This window comes from Vespula vulgaris, chromosome 6 (genome assembly GCF_905475345.1).
Source record: "Vespula vulgaris chromosome 6, iyVesVulg1.1, whole genome shotgun sequence".
Taxonomy (NCBI): domain Eukaryota; kingdom Metazoa; phylum Arthropoda; class Insecta; order Hymenoptera; family Vespidae; genus Vespula; species Vespula vulgaris.
Window position 1 is genome coordinate 5,323,698 of NC_066591.1, and position 21,406 is coordinate 5,345,103.

Genomic DNA, 21,406 nt, shown 5'->3' on the forward strand with positions numbered 1-21,406 from the left:
ATACCCATTCTAATTTCTATAGGACCAACAGTATGTATATTTGGAAGATTTTGAATCTCTGTAAGCAAATTCTCATATTCTAAAAACTTTTCCTTTATTTCTTGAGTTATTGGTTCGGATTCAACAAATTCACGTATTATTTGTTCTTTATTCTCATCCCATATATATGAATATCTTAGATATGACTATTATTTAAAAGAAAATATATTATAATAATTAATTTTATGTTATAAAGATAATATCATTTTAAATATACATTATTTAATAAAATTACATTGCCAAGACTTGTAATATCATCCTTCAACATTAAAATAATACCTTGTAAACCCATAGTAATTCGAATAACTTCTTTGTGATCAGAAATTACTGAATAATAATTTTTTAAATTTTTGATAGCATTCTCTATAAGTGAAACAAAAATAGGCCTTAATTAGCAATATTCATTAAAATTTTTATTCATTTTCCTAAATCATGTTACCATTAAAATTTTTTTTATTAGGCAAATTATATCGCTGTCCCCATAAAATAATACTTTTATGAGTATCTATTATACTCATTATAACTTGTTCAAAATTATTTTGCAATTCTTCTATGGATGGCATTGTTACAATATTTGGAATTTGCAAGATAAATTGTGTGAACATGAGTGCATTATCATGTAATTTATTAAGTAAAGGTCTGTAGAAAGAAAAAATCAAAGTATTGTAAACATATAATATTTGACAAATTATTATATGAGAATTTTTAATAATACCCTGTTATTTCTACTCTTCTTCTCAATAATTCGAGGGAACTTTTAGTACATTTTACCAAAGCTTCCATCATTTTATTATTAAAATATGCAAATAATTCCATGCAATCATTATGTATCTGAGTTATATTAATAATTTTAGAAACAGGAGCAAAACCTAAATATTAGTACTATAAAACATGAAGAACTTTCATTTCTGGTATGCAGAAAACTATATTGAAACAGAACCGTTTTTATCATTCATTACATGTGATAGATATATGTACCTGTTTCATATGGTCCACTGATTAACTTTGTCACAGATCCAACTGGTTTAGTCAATTGCTCAGGATCCATCCAATCATATTTAATATCTTGAAAATTAGGATCAGTAATAGAGTCCATAAATTTATTAATAATTTGTATAACAACTTGTTCAGCCATTGATGACTTAATTTCCAAATCGTGAGCAACAATATTAATAAAATGTATATTATCTTTTAAAAAATCAGTTGGAGTTTTTGGGTAATTATCAATTTTTAATAATATTGTGCCACTTATTAATTCCAGCATTTCATCTACTCTTGCTTCTTTCATATCCTTTATTTCCTTAATAAAATTGTGTAATTCCAAAAGCTTTACTTTAATATCTGCACAAGTATCTGATATTTTTAAGGATGCCCAAGAAACAACTGATAAACATGGTTGAAAAGCAATTTCAAGATCAACCAATACAATTTTTATCAAATTTAAAAATATAATCGGTATAGATCGTCTGAAAATTACAATAAAATAAATCTTTATTAATATTTATGTTAAATTAAAATATATGTATAATATTACATACCTTAATGCATCATTTTCTTCAAGTAAATTTCTAACTTCATTATAAGAAGAAAAAATCTTTTCTTTACAAAATGTTATAATTTGTATAAAATCAGGTACTTCCAATCCAAATCTAGACATATGTTCAGATTCTCGTATTACCTCCACAATAAAACGATCAAAATTTAAACAGTATTTATTTGTTTTTGGATGGCGTACGAGCAATGGAGCTGATAAAGCTAATCGAACCTAAATTAAATATTAATTAGTAGAAGATATGCAATAATATACATATTATTATATATTAATTAATACATTAATTATACACATATATATTATATATATTATTTTATATATATATATATATATATATATATATATATATATATAGTTGTTATTATTTTATACTTACAATCTCACAAGAGTCATACCATGCCTTATGATATATTATTTCATAATGTATAAAAACACTGATTATAGCATTATATATTTTGATACACTTTTGCATATATTCATGAGTGATAACGCGTTGACGAATTTTAAACACATTCATTGGTGCTTCAATGCGTCTATATAATTGTCGTATCCAAAATATTCTACCAGCGATAGATGGTATATTGCGCGGTATTGGTGGAGAAGACCTATCTTCGTTATATCTATCTCGCATTTCCTCTATTTCATTTTGATATATTTTCGTAAGTTCTAAATATTTCCTATCAATTCTTAAACACTTTAAATTTAATTTCTGAAATCTATATAAATTATAAAATTACATATAAATTAAATAATAAGCAATATGATTTTGTAAAAGATTAATATAGTAAACTATTACCTCGCGACTATGTTCAAAGCTGCTTCAATATTTGGTGTTAAAGATACAGTATCATAAAAAAATGTTCTAAGTTCGATTTCAGTTTTTGCTACATCATGCTTAAACTCGTCATAATCTGAATTGAAATAGGGTTTTCTATGATCTAAAGGATCATATTTTTTTGAGGAAATTTTCTGAAAAAAACTTATAAATTTAGCATTGAATGTATCTATTCCCTCTAGAGTAGAACTTTGGAGGATAGAGTATGTCAAAGTAATTTCAAATACATCCATGATCTACAATAAAAATATAATTATTATTAAAATTATTATATATATATATATAACGCAATCATCAAACACTCACTTTTATTAATCTTTTTTTAAAAGTTTTAAATTTTCCAAAAACATACATATCTGATACTTCAAATGGTTTTTCATCAGCACTTTCTTTTACTTTTATACACATTTGATCATAATATTCATGATATTGTGTGTAAAGAGCAATACAATCCTAAGAAATAGTATAGTAAATAATAAAAACTAATTCTGGAATTAGAAACCTATACAAATAAAATCTATATCATAAAGATTTAAGAAAGTACTTTTATCCTGGATATCATGCTAGATTTAGAATCATGCCAAATCTGTAATGTACCATCATGTGTTAAATATCCTTTGCAAGCTAATATCATTTGGTTTGTCATCTGTAAATATAAATATAATATTATTATAATTATAATATAATATAAATATAAATATAATATTATTTATAATAATAATCATTTAATAAAAAACTTGAAAAATACTGTACCTTTACAAATACAGCTGTTACCATTCTTCTTGTATTAAAAAATCTTGATGTAGCATAAATCATACGTATAACATACATAAGTGCAGGTAAATATTTTCCTATTTTAGTTGGATCTAATCTATATAATGGTTTAGTAAATTTTTCTAAAGCATATAAATAAGTTACATTGTCCTGAGCTAATATTTGCACTGTTATAACATGGTTGATCAATCTCTTCCATTTCTATATAATTACAATACATAATGTATTTTAAATAAAAAATTAATAGACAATTAATATGTGGGAAAACATAATAACATAAGTGAAAATGCTTGTATGAAAGTTTTCAAAAAATATAAATAGTGAATATACATACTTTCATCAATTTAGAATTTGAACGAATCAATAATTCAATAAATGCTTGAGTATATGGTGATTTAATACATTCTATAATTGATGAAAAACGAATAAGCAATCGTCTCCAGTAAGCAAGTTCACCTGTAGGTCCAATTACTTCGGTTTCTCTTCGTAATTGCTGGCTTTCAACAATTGCCTAATACGAAAAATAAATATAATATTCATGTTCTTATAAATATAAATTATAATATGATAAAAAATTCTAACTCGTTCCATCGTTTTCATCCAAATTTGAACATTGCTTTCTCCCCTTTCAACAACTTCACGATTTTTTGCATTTAGTTCTATATTTTGTAGTGTTGTCAAATACTTATTATAAAGATCCCAATTAACTTCAAAGCTTACAATACCCTGGAGATCAATATTTATTGCTGCAAATAATGTACAAATAAAATTAAGTATGATTTTATAAAAGCAATAATTTATATAAATTCTCAGTATTAAATATGCAATTGAATAGTTTAGATAATATAAACACAACATACTACTAAGGAATTCACAGAAATCGCGAAAATCATGTATAAAATTCTTTGCCATTGCGAAACCTCTTTCTGTCTTGGACAGTTCACCCCATTGTACATTAGCTTTTATTGCTGGTTCATTTAATCGTGAAATTAAATCTGATAATGCAGCAATAGGACTTTGTGAAGTAACATTAATTTCTGCATATGCATAATAAGTTTCCTGTATACATTAATAGAGAAATATAAAAACATAACAATATTAGATATATTTCATTTCACATTATAATTAAAAAAATTTATGATAAACTTTTTCAAGTAAAATCAATTAAATACTAATAAATAAAATTACTAACATCTATCAAATGTTTTGGTTCAAATTCAATATCTGATCTTAAACGATAAACTATTATTGATTTGCCATAGAACTGCTCAGTAGTGCCATCAGTTACACAACAACGCAAAATTTGCTTTTCATATTCATATTGCGGTGTCCATCTACCAGATTCTGAAATAATTATTTATAAGATATAATATAGGCAGATAATATAATTTTTACATTACTTTTAAGTAAGTTCAAGAAAACATGATACCTATTGATGGTGGTGTCATTTCTTGATAATGTATAATAATAGCTCGTTTTCCACCTTCCTTAAAGAAATTACTAAATGTATCCACATACTCGTCTTTGTCAATAATTCCTTCTTCCAAAATTTCTGGTGCTAAATTTAAAATAAATGCTGCTACTTCCAATACCATCTGATGTGTATTTTTTAAAAGACCATGTCTAAAAGTTCTTTGTTCTTTGTATTTTGCCTATAAATCCATTAGAAATTCTGCTTCTTTAATAAAATATTGATGATCGTATAAATTAAAATAATTCATTTACATATAAAAATTTAAATTACACACAAGGCGTTCTTCTATAGTTTCTCCAGCAACTCTTTCTAACGCAACTCTTCTTTTTAATAACTCGGCGATTCGTTGCCGTATCGCCGGCATCGTATAATCTCGCGAAACATTTTGCGTATTTACGAAAGACATTATTTTAAATAATAAAATGTAACAATCTTAAGAATTAATAAAAATGCTTTTAGCAATGAATTCTTCATCATACATAACAAATGAAACTTAGTATCATCGTATCGTTTTAAAAAAGACAACTTCATCTCGAAGGAAATCGATGCCTGAAAATAAAATAAAACGAGTACAATTTTTTAATTGAAGTATATAGTTTCAGAAAAGTAAATATGTATCTATAATCATAATTTATTGCATAATACCCATAATTTTTATGTATATATAGCAATATCTTGCATAACTCGATTTTGAACTACATATATTTAGATCCGATTTATAATTTTTAAATAAATCTAAAAGTTAAATGAAACAACAATAATAATAAAATATATGTGAGATAATGTAGTTATGCGATAATGTAGTATATATAGTTAACATACATCGTATAAAACGTATTATATCTAATTTATGTAAAAATGAGAGATAAACACAGTTAAAAATTTTAAAACGTTTAAAGTTTTAATTACATTCTATATGTAAACATAGTTAATTAGATCTATAATATTATATACCAGGAACAAACATACATATTTGCATCATATGACCTTCACTATATGGAAATCGCTGCGTAGAGAGAATCACAGACTAACGAATAATTTAAAATTATTTCTTTTCTTTTTTGTACAAAAAATCTGTCAAACCTAACGCAATAATAAAGTACAAATAATAAAAAACAAGACGCTCGACGAAACTCAAGGATACATGGTTCACATAAAAAAGAAAAAATTTATTTATATTGTTTTTTTAAGGGTATTTCAAATTCCTTGAATACTTTTATCAAATCAGATTCGTCATGCGTCTCTTATTTTAAAATTCACAAATGCATACAATAACAATAATTTTATAATGATTCTTATCCCTTTTTCATTAGATTTTCAAAAATATATTTTAAGAGGTTGATAATTATTATTTTGCTCGTATAAGAACGATTAACAGATTTAAATTTTGAAACTCCACGAGTTAAAACCGGTTAATTATTTATCTTTTCGATCCGCTGATGCCGCAACATCTAGCTGCGACAGCAATTATATGGAATTCAACACGAAAGAGGGAATGCATGATATGCATCGTATGCATGTATACGTATATAAATGTTTATGTGCACGTGGACGTAAGTAACTGGGTCATCGAAGAGGTTGACTTTGAGTTCGGAGGAAAACAAGTGAAAGTTCTTCAAGTCATTTTCAAACAAATTCCTGGACACAATAAATTCTTACTTGCACTTGATCTTTCTCGTAGGGGATAATTCAATTGGGACAAGAGCCGAACAATTCTTATTTCTAGGCAATATTTTCTTTTCTTATGAACGTACAAAATATTCGAGGTCTCGTTCTATCCTCAATATCATTGCAAAATTGAGTTCATATTTTAAAAAAAAATGAGAGGATAAAAATAAGTATAAACGGTAGTAACGAAAAACAAGTCGAACGAAAAAACAGGAGATACTTAATTATTTTAATTTTACATTTTCTAAGGAACGAAGAAAAATTAACAATGTAACGACATGTAAATAAAAAAGAAAGAACGTACTTCGTTCACAAATATATATATGCTAATAATATCTTTTGTTTTATTATCTTTTGCGATTTTATCATTTCTGCGATTATTAAAAGGCTTCAGTCCATATATGTATATATCTAATCTATAAGTATATCCAATATATATATATATATATATATATATATATATATATATAAAATTTAATAAAGCAACGTGCAAATCTCTCGATAAATTTTCGTTAATATTTTAGCATACTAAATTAAAAAGACAATACGAAGTATAATATTTATAAAAACCGACGCACGCTAGAAAATTCCGAAGTAAAATATAGTATTTATTTATTTCTGTCTCTGTCAAAGGAGAGAACACAGCTTCCCTTTTAAGAATACTTTCCTATACGTTGCAAAGGAAGGTGCTGCAAGACAGGTTGAGGAAGAAAGAATGTACTTCGCGCCGATTCGCTGAACCGATCGACGGCCAACCAAGTCGTGAAATTCAACGTGGGATGTCACAGAGCAAGGTGAACGAGTAGACTTAGCAAATAGTCAGACGGAGTATCGCTGTGCTCATCTTACAATCATTGCTCGCAGTTCCTCTCGAAAAATATTCTTCTTCTACCATTAGTTTAACATTCTCGCAAAACTTTTTTCAAGAAATTACCAAAGAAAGTACATGTGAAATTCAAAGAATTTTCTAACTATTCGTTCACCGTTACTATCACCCTTTAAATCTTCTTTACGTTATGTTTTTATATATTTATGAAAAGTAAAAGATTTCTACAGTTATTGTACGTTCGTAAAGAAAAAAGTGCAATTTGCCAATTGTGAGAGAAGACAAATTTTATCGAGTTACAAAGAGAAGAGATTTTTACCAGGTAAGATGATCGTTTCTGAATTAACGATTCTTTATTTTATATTTTCTTAGTGTTATCGATAATAATAAATATTATATTCTCTACAATATCCTCACGAGATGAATCCACATTCTTTGGTTCTTAAATTTCAAAGAGAATATTATATCCGTAAGTGGATTTGGTAAACAAACTGAATTCCTAAATACAACGTTAAATATTTTTATATATACGTGTAAATAAAACTAATAATAAATATATATCCAATGAATAAATATGTTTTCGTTATTAATGAATGCTTTTCATTCATTATGCATTCATTATGCAAATTATGCAAATTAAGTGCAATAAAGCGATTTATTTTTCTTACAATTAATCGCATCATCATCGTATATATTATCAATAATACATTGAATAGAATATAACTTTATAATTAAAAGTGAATTTTAATAACGTAAAAATATATTAACGTTAAGTTCAATATATATAAATTGAAAAATTCAATAATGAGTTAATTAAATATTTGCAATATTGTCGAGATGAAAGTTTATATATAACGATGATGAAATAATGTATCTCGATTCTTATTTTCTTTTCATTATAAATCAATGTGGTCCATTCTAAACTATTATATCAGTAGACTCGGATGTAAAGGATAAATGAAGACTTTCTCTTGGCACTTTCTCTACGTCGTGTCAGTGTTCAACGAATTTAAAATTTAATATGTTGTAAAGTACGCACGATTATACAAATTTTAAAGAAACAGTTATTACAAAAATGTTATCCTTCCAATATTATGGAAAAAACCTTCAAAATACTACAGCTTTGAAGTAGACAAACAGAAGTGTTTTCGTACGATCACTATTCTACATCTCTTTACGTACAGCTTGTATAATTGTAGATTCATCAAATCGTGATGTATATTCTGATTGATTGATAAAAATAGAAAGTTGTTCTCATGTATTGATGTATAATAAATTTTGCAAATAAATATTTTCAGAAACAAGATGCCAGCCTTGAAACTTTTCGGCCGGAAATGGTTGGCAGCCACGGATGATCTCGTATACCCTGGATTGTTTGAAATTTTAATACGCCTTACTTGGTGAGTAATCAACGATGAATGACAAAATCAGCACATCAATGTGTTTCTCAATTGACGTCACGTTTTTCCTCTTGCCTACGTAAACATATTAATCATTTTATAATTTCCATTTATTCTTATATTTCCCAAATGTAATCCAATAAATATCATCGATCATTCTATTTCTTTTTTTCTTTTTTATAATAGATCTTTCCACATACGTTTGTAGGTTGATCCTGATAGCAATAGGATGCGTAAAATATTACGCAAATACCTGGAAGTGTCGATTAGGAGGCGATGTAGTCCGCGTATATTTATTAGGAGAAGTAACTATTCTTAGTATAGTCATGATTCTTACACTTTTTATCATAAGATATAGCAGTAGAGGATCCATAACGGATACACACGCTCGCCGGTACGTTGAGCCGCTTCTCACAGTGAAGTAAGTAAATGATATAATAATATTACATTTTTAAATAACAAAAAGAGAAAGAGAGGGAAAGATTGCCAAAACAATTATTGCACTATTTTGCTTCTTGCACTTGCTGATCTGATCATCAACGGAAAGAAATGGAAATTGTCGTAAAAAAACCGGTTTGCGCTTACTCTACTCGTTTCTATATATTCGCAGAATATTCATGATTCTACCGGAAATAAATTGGAACATTTTGGGAACGCTTTGGATCTCCAGTAAAAACATAGATTGCGAAATGGAGCAGTATACAATGACCACCGTAAAGGCAATGGTATTTTTCAATTGGATCCTTATCGGCCTTACCGTCCTTGGTTTTATTCTTGTTTTCGATCCTCTCGGCTCGTTGGATATACGCGAAAAAGATCTAGACGATTCGAGCAAACATGGAAAGATATCGCGAATCTGGCGCCGAAGATTCAAGTTCCTTTGGTGGATGAGAAAGGATGAAAGAGCCAATGAGACCTTCCAACATGTCGCTGGTGAGACATAGGTACGCCTGATATAAAAAGTTCTGCCACATTTATAATTAGAGCTTGGATAGCGATATTCATTATCTTTTCTGCTCTTACAACTTGATTTCGTTGAACGTTGAACGTATACAAACAAAATAAATAAATAAAAGAAAAAAAAATTAAAAACAAATAAAAAAAAAAGTAGAACAGAAAAGTCTTGAATACCCGTTTGGTTACTAAGAGAAATTACGACGATTTATTTTATCCTTTTTATAGAAAATTTTGATCTGGAACTAGTTGCTCCACAGAAACTGTCATCGTCATCCTTGTTCAGATTCTTATATCGGCAGGACTTTTTTTTAAATAACATAACGTGCTAAGAAAAAAAAATCAAAAACGTTGAAAATCTTATAATTAACATAAATAATAATATGATTAATATAATTTAAACTGCTCCATACATTATGGATAATTATTTTTTTCCAGGTCTTCTCACCGCACTATTTCGAGGAACGGATTTAGTACCTTCTGATGTTATGGCAGGTTTAATTCTACTGCGAGTTCGGCAAAAACGTGAAACGCACGAATTGAGGAGTTTAAATTTACTTTCTCGGCCGAAATATACCGTTGGTATGCAAATCGATCCAATTTCATTCGACGACTGCTATCAGTTACCAATGATTCTTTCATAAAAATATGAAAAAACTATTAAAACTTTTTTTTTTTAGATGCGCGTGATATTTTTATTGACACTCCTAGTTGGATGACCTTGGAAAATGCATATCATTTCCTTAAATTATCGATTGCGTCTTACGGCCAATTTTTCGTTTGTTATCAACATATGTGCACCGGATGTTTTCGTTTAATACCGAACTTAACTTGCTGTGGCTGCTTCCGGTAAGTTTCATAACGTGACATACTTAAATCTTTCGTATGATTTAGTATTGTTACATCGTTATATTTTGCTAGAAAAAAACGGAAAGTCATCCTGGACGACAATTGTTGCTTCTGTAACTTATCGGGAGTAAAATACATATCAAAATTATCAGATGACGATATTTTATTCGCAAGTTTCAAGAATCATTTATGTGAGGTAAGCTTACGCACGGAAGGGGTACAATAAAAAAAAGTATATTATTATCGTAAAAAAATTTACATCTTTGTACGTAATTGACAGATACCTTTTTACGTGGTAGCCGATCATAAAACATCTAGTATCGCTATAATTATACGAGGTTCCTTATCGTTGAGAGATCTAATCACTGATATTGCTGCAGCATCCGAGACATTTGAATGTCCCGGACTACCTCCAGGAAGCATGGTAATTGTGTTTATAACTTATAAAACCAAAAAAGAGACAAACAATTTTTTGTACGTGTTCAATGAAATTACACTGACTAGTAATATATTAAATAGTAAATATAAAATTAAAAATTTTCTATGTATTAATATTTAAATCTATCTTATTATTACGAAACGTACGATCAAGTTTCTTGTGTGCGTGTGTCCATACGTATTATTTAAAACAAAACTTAATTTGTTTTGCAGGCACATAAGGGTATGATATTAGGAGCTAAAGCGCTTTTAAAACAATTATACCATTATAAAATCTTAGAAATGGCTTTTAACACATATCCCACTTATACTCTTACATTAACAGGTACGTTACTATAATTTTATGATTAAATTAGATGATAGAATAATTTTGTGTAACATGACGAAACTTTTACTATTGCTTATTTACGAAATCGTCATAGGTCACAGCTTAGGCGCTGGAGTGGCCGTTTTACTGGGTATACTATTACGTCCTGAATATCCGAATTTGAGAGTTTATGCATTTTCTACACCAGGTAATGTCTTGAGATGTTTGTAATATTTCTTCATCACTTTTGTAAAATATAATACAAAATAAACTTATTTAAACAGCTGGAGTTATTAGCAGAAGTGCTGCTAAAGTTACAGAAGAATTTGTATTAACAATAGGTCTTGGAGATGATCTTGTAATGAGATTGAGTGTTGAAAGTACAGAAGATTTGAGAACATCTTTGCTTGCCACTCTTGCAGCATGTCGATTACCTAAGGTGTATTTCTTTAATTTCATTTTTTTCTATTATTTATAATTTTTATTATAGAAACATAAGATTAATATATAGAACTTCATTAATTCTCATAATTTTCTTTGTTTTAATAGTATAGAGTAGTTCTCAATGGATTTGGATATGCATTACATGGTGTACCTGAGCAAGACCTTAACAAAACATGGGCAAATTCTGATATTATTAATTCAATACCAGGACAATCTCCTTTGTTAACATATAATGAAATTACTAATAATGTTAGTAATAAATATCAGTAAATGAATGCTTGAATATATGTATTTGGATTATGTCTAATGAATTATATGATTTGATTTTAGGAAAATAGAGTATTAACATCAGATATTTCACAAAGAAGATTTTCAAAAATGAGGCTTTACAATGCTGGTCTTATATTACATCTGGCAAGATGTAAGCATATAGAAACAGATACAAGAAGGTATATATAAATATAATAAGTTACCTAGTTTGTATTGATGTTTCTATAATTATGTGTTTTTTTTTTATTTACTTGTAGTAAGAAAAAGAAAAATGAAAAAAAATATGAAATGCGGTGGGCACAGCCAGAAGAATTTACAAAATTGATAGTAATGCCACGAATGCTTTTAGATCATCTTCCAGAAAATTTGGAAAAAGCACTTGCAACACTGATAGAACAACAAAAAGATCTACCAATTTACTTTGATCCATAATGTAGTTCAAAAAACATAAAATTTAGTTAATATTTTACTTAAATTAAAAATGATAAGAGACTCCTTGTAGTTATACATATTGTCATACTATTTTGTAAATTTAAAAAATACATAATAAAATTTATTATTATATTATTCCTATATATATAATGTTATAGGTTAATTTTATATATATATATATATATATATATATATTGATCATATATAATTGACTTATAAATTATCATATTTTAGATATAAACATCATTTAAATTAATGAATTAGTGTTTCAACAATTATTGGTTGAAATATAAATATAAAAGAAATTATACTACAAGTAAAATTTATCATCTATCGAAATTGTTTAAACCATCACATTAACCAACAAAGATTCAAAGTTTAAAATTCACATCAAACAAAATTTGAGATTAGAATTACTATTAGTATAATATTAATATCTATATAATGTTTAAAAAAATATGCTATTGTTTATTGTTAATAATGGTATGGGTTCGATTATATATTATAAATTACTATCATATACTTATTAAGTATTAATTATTTATATTATAATACTACGTATATATTATATATAGCATAAATAAAAGTAAAACGATCAAAGAAATAAATTATTTAAACTTACGAAGTTGGAAGAGCTGAGACGTTCCTTTGTCGAAAGCCTGTGGTAAACTGAAGTTTTATAAACACTAGTTTGCCTATATATATCTATCGAGGTCGTCCATGTTTTCTTTGTTGTCTGCCACTATAGCCACCAATGTTTCGTACCTAATAAAATTTTATATTAATATTATTTTACATTCACATTATGTTTATGTCCATATAATATTTAAATAAATGTTATTTAAACATTTACTTTACAACATTTGATTATTATAAATTATTATTATGTAATTACTATATTACACTATATGCATAATTAAAAAAAATTTTATAATCAAAGGAATAATTAATTAGACACCAGTATAAATTAATAAAAACATAACCTTCATAGAATCCGAAAATTAACGTAGTTAGAAATTTGTCGTCTACTATATTATCCATATTTCAATCTTTGTGTTGTTTCTTTCATTATACGGCACGAGCTTCGAAAAAATTTGAAAAGAAACATTATAGAATTTGGAATTTAGATTCACATGTTTCGATATTTGCTTAGATTTGCTTAAATCCTTATTTGATATCATATTAGTAAAAAAATCTATCCAGATAAAAACAAGAATAACAAACTATGATTTTGTACCGTTTTCACACTGTTCGATTAAAATACGTTAACGATTTGTATTTCTCTCAAGAACTTAAACAAAATCTAAAACAAAACGACTTAGAAAGGAAAGTACTAGTAAAATACTGTACCAAAATAGTAAAAAAAATTACTTCCCTCTTACACCGCAATATAAAGGATTTCTTATACTTTCTTATTCTAAGACATAAACGAACACGGCCAAAACATAAAAATAAACAAAAAAAACTATAACCTGCTATATAGGGAAATTTTTATTCACACGTTACTTCTGCTGTTAAATTCAGAACATGGCGTATATAAGCGGTGAAGAATTTCTTGTAGGCATGTGAAATTTGGCCACATGTTGACATTTTTGGTTACAAGTTTTTGCAATAGTACGTTTATTGTTTGTGTCATAATTGTTCACAAATAACATATACTATTATAATATTATAGCTTGAAAATTAACAAATTTAATTATAAAAGTAAGTAACCATTAATTTCTCTATGTCAAGTTGACGTAACCTTATTTGTGCACCTGTACTTTTACTTTGTTTTTATATAATCGAAGTTTAATGCAATATTGACAAAACTTTCTTCCTTTACGCAGTTAAGCAATGTAAATGTCGCAATTTTTAATAATAAATTGCCTTTTTTATCGCTTTAATAATTTAACGTATGTTTTCTGTAGATGTCGGTTGTCTCATCGCGAGTTAGCAATCTGTCTTCTATTTTAAAATCGCCGGGTGTTAGATCACAATTGGTGAAACAATCTAACAGAGTATATTTCAAACTTCCAAAAAATATAAAAAATATACTCTTCAATTTTGAAAATCGTAATGGAATAAAAGATTATGAAGATTTAATATGTACTTTGAGAAATTCAAATATCAAGGTAAATAATAATAAACTATTTTATTATATTATACAAGTTAAAATTTTTGAGTTAATATTAATCTAGAAAATTGTATTCAGGATATTGATTTAGCAGACTTTTTAACTGAAATAAGACAATGTGTATCATTGCTTGGTCCTGTTCATAAAATCTTTGTTGAAGTGCTTCTTCAGCTAAATTGGATTGATAGATCACCAGAAGTAATATCTGCTTATAAAATCTTTTTAGAAGATTTAATGTGTGCACAGGTTTATCATGGAAAATGTATAATAGATAAACTTGTTGAGTTATTTAAGCCAGGTAAATTTTTAATTTTGCTATTGAAATAATTATTCAAATGATAATTCTTTAAATATTACTTTTTGAAAAAAAAGGTATATGCTTTTGTATTGAAAATTATTTTTATTTTTTAGCAGAAAATGATGATATAGAATGGGAAGCAGGAGAATACAGAAAAGAAGATATAGATAGACTAAATCATATACATGATGTTTTACGTAAAATCTTAAAAGTTGTACCAATGTAAATATTATATATTTTCACTAGTTATACTAATAGTACTAATAGTATTAGTTATACTACAAGTACTTTATGAGCAGTAAAAAAAAATAAATTGCTTTTTATAAATTCCAGGTCTAGTAAACTTTTACTACAATCAGTACGATTAAGGTTTCCATATATTATACATGGTACACATGTTCATGAAGTTTATATATATTCATTACTTCAATTATTAGAATATGCTCCACAGTTACGGTCAGATATACTATCTCTAATTATTAACAGGTAAATATGTAAAACAAATAATATTCATAATTAAAATTTGTATTTTTTAATAATTGAAAAAAAAAAGATGCTATTTTATTGTAATATGTTTAAGGTTAATGGTATTAGATGTAAATATCCCACGATCGGACATAAATGATGAAGATGAAGATAATTCAATGGAAAGCAATGATGAAATTGATACTAATACAAATACAAATAATGAAAATAAAGAAAATATAAAGTCATTACATCCAATAGCACATACTTTGGACGTATGTATGGAACAAATACTTAAATTTATATATGATACCTGTTATGTGAAGGAAGAATTAAACATGGAGTCTCTTAAAAAGCTTTATCTTGATATTTTGAAAATGTTTGAAACAATAATATTACCTACACATGCAAGTCAATATGTGCAATACATCATGTTCTACATTTGTAGTTTTAAAGTAGCAGTTGTAGAAGCTTTTCTAGACTGGCTTTGGAGGAAAGTAACTGATCCAAATGTACCGACTATACTGAGACATACATCTGTATCATATATTGCAAGCTTAGTTGCTGCAGCTTCATTTGTTTCGTCAGGGTAATTATTAAATTTGTCTCTGCAACTTATTTCATTTTTCTATTTTATATGTTATAAATAATGTATCTAAAACATATAACTATTTCAGATTAGTAAAAAAAACACAGTCCAATTTAGCAAAGTGGATACATAATTATATCAATATGGAAGAAAATTCAGATTATGTCAGTGATGATCCAATGAATCATCCTGTATTTTATTCTGTTTGTCAAGCATTATTTTTTATTGTGACTGCTAGACACAAAGATTTTATTGGTACAAAAAATAGTAAGTACTACGAATCTAATTATACAGAATGGTACATTTAAATATGAAAACTTAATTATCCTTCTTGTTTCGGATATTTAAAAATATTGCCTACAAAAAATTTGTCAGAATAAATGCAAATTTAAAAATATCGCTAAATTTAAAATTCAATAAAACTGGATGTATCCATTTATTAAATATCTTATTCTGTATATATGTGTGTGTATATATATATATATATATATATATATATATATATATATATATATAAACATGCTAATATAAGTTATTTATTTTTTACAGATATGATGTGTCTACACGAATTAGATTTACCTAGAATTGTAACATGCAAATTAAACCCTCTTAAATCATGCCAATCTGAAATCGTACATAATTTTGCTGACGTATCACGGACGTATCAATTGGCATATTGTTATACAATAATTGAAAGTAATTCACGACATCAATTACCAATTATTCATGATACTAATTCTTGTAATTATACGCTTGATAGTTTTTTTCCATTCAGTACATATACTTTAAATCGTAGTGCGCAGCGATTATCTCATTTATTGTATGATAATTCTGTAAGTAATTGTCACAGTTTCATGAACAAACATAGGACTGATATTGCAGAATTTATGATCGATTAATTATTTATTTTTTAGTACAGTATTTAAAAACATATAAATATATTCCAATATATGTGCGAATATTTTTCTTATGCTTGCATTCAAACAAATGTTCTCGTAAACTGTGCAATTTTAATTCATCTTTTATAAAATTTCCGTTTCAATTTAACGCATAAATATTAATAAAGGTCTATTGAGATCACTGATATTCAATTATGTATATTCAATGAAAATATTTAAAAAAACGTATTTTTTATTTCTTCTACCCAAATATACGCCCCAAAACTATACATGTCCTTCTATATTAAACTAAATCAGAAATTAATATTTAATATATGCGTATAACATTTTTTTTTATTTATGTAATGAATCATTTCCATCAATTATTTAAAATATTTGTTTAACTATATAATTAAAGCACGTAGCTTAATTATTTTGTTGTATATTTCAATTCATATAAAATTTATTCTAAACATATATTCCACTAGAGAATATGTTTGTTATGAAGGCGATGTTCTTTTAAACAAGGCATTGAACAGAAATAATTTGAGTTGTAACTAAAAGGCACCTGATTTGTTATGTCCACAGCACATTGAAAGCATCGAACAGTACGATTTTCTTTTGAAACATTCTCTGCGACTAATGCCCTCTATAAAAAAAAAAAGAAAAACAATTTTTTAATTTTTATATTTCCATTTTTAATATCAAAAAAATATACCTTTTCCTTATCATTTAAATTTAGAAATCGTTGCTTCGCTTCTTCCTCTTGCTTCTTTACTTCAAATTCTCGTTTTTTTATTTTTTCTTTCTCACGTTTCACTTTTCTTTGTTGCCTCTTTTTTTCCATTTCTTCTTGTTCTATTTCATCAGTAAGTGGTCCAGGTATTTGTGACTAACATAAAACAATATGTTGTGAAAAAATATTTGATAGGTTTGTATGTGTGTAAATATTTAGAATAATTTAATAACTTCTAAAAAGAATACCTTACTATAATTGAACTTATCAGGATAAGTACCCATAAATCTTCTAAATGTATTTCTAGTTTCTTTATCTTTTGAAGCTGCATAAGGTGTTTGTAATTTTTTATTTTTATTGCAAGGATTCGAACCAATTTCTAATAACGCCCTATAATTATAAAGAATCCTTAATACTTAATATTTTGATATCAAGATCAGATTAGATTTTGAATTTTCCTATGATATAAGAAAAGTTTCCTATCTATACTTGTTCACAAATATTTTTGAAATATATTACCATATTAATTTTAAATGTCCACCAACTGCTGCTAAATGAAGCATTGTGTTACCATCTTCATTTCCGTCATTTAACAACTTTATCACACTTTCCATACTTAAAAATGCCTGGGTATCCACCTTGCTTTCTTCTTCTAATATCGACTCGAATTTTTTAACTTCAGTTAATAAAATATCTATTGTAGAAGTTAATAATTCATTATCACCCAATTCACATGCAGTCCATAATTGATCTTTAGCATTATGTAATACTTCATTTACTGCAGACTCTAAAAAAATTAATGTTTCATATAAAAACGTTTTTTATTACATAATATGTAGATCACTTTAAAATTGCATAAAACATCACTAAAGTATTTTTTACATATAAAAATGTGTTATATTTCTATAATTATCATAAATAGTACATTACCATCTGTGTGATTTTTTTTCACTTTTTTCTTTTGTTTACGAGTTTTCTTATTTTTCATATATCGTGGTACAGTATCTTGAAAAGCGAGTAAATGTTCTCTAAAATCAATTTCCATATTATGTTCAATTAGAGGCATATCTACTCGATTATCAGTGCAACTATTGTTTTCACTGGTTTCAGACTCTGCAGATGTTAGAGCTAACTTAATAACAATGTCTGAAAAACAAAAATTAAAAATCTATAAATTCTTTATTATCGTTATACATTTGATGATAATTATGAGGTATTATTTAATGATAACAAAATAAAATACCAGGCAAAGGACGACATGGACTTTTACGTGGTTTTGCTCTATCTATGTGTGCGCGTGAATTCCTATGCTGCCTTTCTGGCGATGCTTGCACTGTTGTTTTAAATTTCTCATTATTTTTAAAGCTATTTATATCATTCGTAACATTAATATTAGAACTTGAATTTATTTCTTCTTCAGGTACTTCAACTAATAGATCAGATTTGGAAATCTTTTTTCGTGGTGGTTGTCGCGGTGAAATAGGGAAACAATCAGTAAAATCTGCTGCAGAACCTAAATATATATTGCCATTTAAGACATTGTATTATGAAATTTATTATGAAAACTAATAAAAAATCTTACCATATATTTCCATTGTACTTAATATATCATATACACGCTTAACTTCGCTATATGTAGCTCTTCTGGTAGGAAATGGCAATGGTCTTAATCTGGAATCATTTTTATCTAAAGGTGGATTTTTACCACCAAAAAGTATGGTACGATTATGTGGTCCCACAGCTCTATATAAAATTAATGATGAATTGTTGATATGACTCGTCCATAATTCCAATATTTCTTGAACATGCTAAATCATATATGGATATATTCATACAAATGAAAATGTATTCTATCTAAAATGTATTTTTCACAAACCTGTATGAGAGATGCTTCATTATAACGACGCAAACTTGCTCCAGCACTTTTTGGATGACTACCCAATGTACGACTATCACGAGAAGTTTGTACAGCGCCCTGCTTTGCTCGAACAGTATAAGAATGGAAGGTTTTATGCACAATTGGTTCTCCATCTGAAATTTGTAAAATTAAAATACAAACTTTAAGTTCCTTTTCTTTTGAAAATAGCCTATTATATTTTTTCCTTCAGATTATGTAACTTCAATTATCATTTTTACAGACTAAAAAAGAATAAAAGTAATTAAATATTTATTTTAAATGCTCCATCATAAATATCAACATTCCAACCTAAAAATAAAAAGAGAGTACAACAATATAATAATTAGAAAATAGAAACATTTAAAAATTCCTACCATTGGATAACCTTTTAACTGTATGCTTCTACATATGTCTATTACATAATGGAATAGAAACCTTGAAATACTGCTGCTGCAAAATGTCCACCTCCAACCATGATAATGGTCCATGATGTTTTCTTCCCACTATTCATTGCTTGAGCTATCATCTCATTGTCCATCTCAGGAATTTCCTAAAACGTAAGTGCATCTCTCCTGATCTGGCAAGTATAGACACGCCAAGTGATTCTAACAAAGTGGATCAAGTTACAAGATACAATTTTTGCATCTGTACATGCAAAATTATATGCATTAACTTAAATCTATTCTTTGTATGATAAATGAACAAATAACTAACAAACCTTTTTGTTATGAAGTAAGCATCTATATATACTAAATATATTTCCATCGTCATTTTCAAAAAATACTTTGGAATGACGATTAGCAATAGCAAGTAATTCTTGATTTTTTTTTTCTCTAGATATTTCTTCATTACACTCTGTATCTGAACTATCAGATACTAATTCTGCAGATTTTCCCTTTTTTTCCTGTTTTTTACTTTTTACAATAGATGAATTTTCATTCTTACTTATAGATTCATTATTTTTTGTATACACACTTGATGATCCTCCTGTTTCTGAAGTACCTGTATCATCTTCATTGTCAGAATCTACCTCACTACCAGAAAGACTGGATACATCTCCTATTATAATAAAGTATATAATATGTACCAAAATTTGTATATTTTATAAATATGGATAATTTTAAAGTAAAATAAGAATACCTTCATCCGCTAAAAGATTGAAACTATCTTCACTAATTGACTTCAGACCATTTAAACGTTGTTTAAGATTATAACGATGCCAATCTAGTTTATAATGTAATCTCTGGTGTTTTTTATCCTCAAATACAGTATTACAAAAAGAGCAGCTTAAGGAATCTGATACAACTAATTCTTCAAGCTGAGTTACTACATTATCTGTTTCTGAAACTATGATTTCCTTTCTAATTAAAGTGTGTATAAAAGTTTATATGGATATGAATGAAAATAACTGTACATTAATAAATAATAAATATCTATAGTACAAAAATTAACAAAAAATAATTATATACGTATATTGATATCGTTATTATAAAGTAAATATGATAAAATATTGTATCAAACATTTATTTTACATAATTTGACAATATGTAAAACTGCCAATTTATAATGCCAGATGTTTTAATAAAGAATTAATTTCATAATAGTAAATAACAGCAATTGCAAAATGATTAAATATACGCACCGGATGACGATCGTGACTGCATGCATTGTGCCACTTTGATACCTTTTGTAATTCGATCAAAGTCTTCTTTATTGTAAATTTTATACATTCGTTGATCCATTATTATGTATTCCAACGGAAATTTTCCTTATATTTGTAATAATTTAATCAAATACGAGATTAATATATATATATATAAATAATACTTTCCTACAATTAAAGATATTCTAAACAGAACTCTCTATAAAAGTTTCCCGTATAATACAAAGAACTTAAAAGCGTAATCAATGGCAAATTAATATCACAATTTACTAATCTCCTCGCACGTATTTCCTACGTAACGTTTCATACAAGACAAAAAGATTGCATCAAGTTACATCATGTCGCCCGTATGTACTATCTTGTACAAAAAGATTATATTGCGAGGGAATTTCAAAATAGGATTTTCCATAAATCTGCATTACTAAATTGCTATTAATATTATTTGTATATTAACAATACAATAATTTCGTAAATTTACAATTATATTATTATTTTATACATT

At 26.9% G+C, this 21,406-nt stretch overlaps 4 protein-coding genes across 11 annotated transcripts in view; 2 read left to right on the forward strand and 2 right to left on the reverse strand.

Annotated features, from left to right (window-relative positions):
• The window catches only part of LOC127064703 (dynein axonemal heavy chain 8), a 28,842-nt gene extending 15,263 nt beyond the window's left edge, over positions 1-13,579 (reverse strand). The window contains exons 1-20 of one of the 2 annotated variants that reach the window (XM_050996147.1): positions 13,500-13,579; positions 13,246-13,344; positions 12,885-13,027; positions 4,949-5,223; positions 4,630-4,852; positions 4,393-4,544; positions 4,061-4,259; positions 3,783-3,946; positions 3,535-3,711; positions 3,180-3,401; positions 2,971-3,072; positions 2,733-2,879; positions 2,388-2,662; positions 1,968-2,307; positions 1,578-1,804; positions 1,018-1,505; positions 755-908; positions 479-678; positions 275-402; positions 5-185 (exon numbers count right to left, since the gene is read on the reverse strand). In XM_050996147.1, coding sequence (XP_050852104.1) covers positions 5-185; positions 275-402; positions 479-678; positions 755-908; positions 1,018-1,505; positions 1,578-1,804; positions 1,968-2,307; positions 2,388-2,662; positions 2,733-2,879; positions 2,971-3,072; positions 3,180-3,401; positions 3,535-3,711; positions 3,783-3,946; positions 4,061-4,259; positions 4,393-4,544; positions 4,630-4,852; positions 4,949-5,080 — 3,511 coding nt within the window. In that variant the 5' untranslated portion in view covers positions 5,081-5,223; positions 12,885-13,027; positions 13,246-13,344; positions 13,500-13,579. Of the gene's footprint in view, positions 1-4; positions 186-274; positions 403-478; positions 679-754; positions 909-1,017; positions 1,506-1,577; positions 1,805-1,967; positions 2,308-2,387; positions 2,663-2,732; positions 2,880-2,970; positions 3,073-3,179; positions 3,402-3,534; positions 3,712-3,782; positions 3,947-4,060; positions 4,260-4,392; positions 4,545-4,629; positions 4,853-4,948; positions 5,224-12,884 lie in introns of both variants that reach the window. The other variant, XM_050996148.1, reaches the window with a different exon arrangement.
• On the forward strand, positions 6,933-12,405 carry LOC127064714 (diacylglycerol lipase-beta-like). Of its 3 annotated transcripts, none has more exons than XM_050996187.1 (14): positions 6,933-7,490; positions 8,467-8,568; positions 8,777-8,989; positions 9,179-9,501; positions 9,961-10,104; positions 10,203-10,371; positions 10,444-10,567; positions 10,652-10,795; positions 11,023-11,134; positions 11,232-11,324; positions 11,401-11,555; positions 11,666-11,809; positions 11,891-12,009; positions 12,088-12,405. In XM_050996187.1, the coding sequence occupies exons 2-14, from the start codon at positions 8,474-8,476 to the stop codon at positions 12,260-12,262; spliced, it is 2,010 nt and encodes a 669-aa protein (XP_050852144.1). In that variant the 5' UTR covers positions 6,933-7,490; positions 8,467-8,473; the 3' UTR covers positions 12,263-12,405. The 3 variants fall into 3 exon arrangements, with proteins under 3 accessions (XP_050852144.1, XP_050852145.1, XP_050852147.1); XM_050996188.1 differs by lacking the exon at positions 6,933-7,490 and adding an exon at positions 7,991-8,199; XM_050996190.1 differs by lacking the exon at positions 6,933-7,490 and having other exon boundaries at positions 8,755-8,989.
• A 194-nt stretch (positions 13,580-13,773) lies between the features above and the next one.
• On the forward strand, positions 13,774-16,814 carry LOC127064717 (RNA polymerase I-specific transcription initiation factor RRN3). 3 transcript variants are annotated; one of them, XM_050996204.1, is made up of 8 exons: positions 13,774-13,876; positions 14,173-14,376; positions 14,457-14,676; positions 14,790-14,898; positions 15,010-15,162; positions 15,257-15,730; positions 15,819-15,997; positions 16,280-16,814. In XM_050996204.1, exons 2-8 carry the CDS (start codon positions 14,173-14,175, stop codon positions 16,627-16,629), a joined length of 1,689 nt encoding a protein of 562 aa, XP_050852161.1. In that variant the 5' UTR covers positions 13,774-13,876; the 3' UTR covers positions 16,630-16,814. The 3 variants fall into 3 exon arrangements, with proteins under 3 accessions (XP_050852161.1, XP_050852162.1, XP_050852160.1); XM_050996205.1 differs by having other exon boundaries at positions 13,781-13,966; positions 14,793-14,898; XM_050996203.1 differs by having other exon boundaries at positions 13,782-13,966.
• Positions 15,486-21,257, reverse strand: LOC127064712 (ankyrin repeat and zinc finger domain-containing protein 1-like). Of its 3 annotated transcripts, XM_050996181.1 has the most exons (12): positions 20,884-21,254; positions 20,382-20,588; positions 19,960-20,300; positions 19,677-19,791; positions 19,221-19,375; positions 18,927-19,152; positions 18,588-18,857; positions 18,275-18,490; positions 17,864-18,131; positions 17,593-17,734; positions 17,327-17,500; positions 15,486-17,257 (listed from the first exon to the last, which is right to left on the reverse strand). In XM_050996181.1, exons 1-12 carry the CDS (start codon positions 20,981-20,983, stop codon positions 17,093-17,095), a joined length of 2,379 nt encoding a protein of 792 aa, XP_050852138.1. In that variant the 5' UTR covers positions 20,984-21,254; the 3' UTR covers positions 15,486-17,092. The 3 variants fall into 3 exon arrangements, with proteins under 3 accessions (XP_050852138.1, XP_050852139.1, XP_050852140.1); XM_050996182.1 differs by lacking the exon at positions 15,486-17,257 and having other exon boundaries at positions 17,333-17,500; positions 17,598-17,734; positions 20,884-21,256; XM_050996183.1 differs by lacking the exons at positions 15,486-17,257; positions 17,593-17,734 and having other exon boundaries at positions 17,333-17,500; positions 20,884-21,257.
• Between the last annotated feature and the right edge of the window lie 149 nt (positions 21,258-21,406).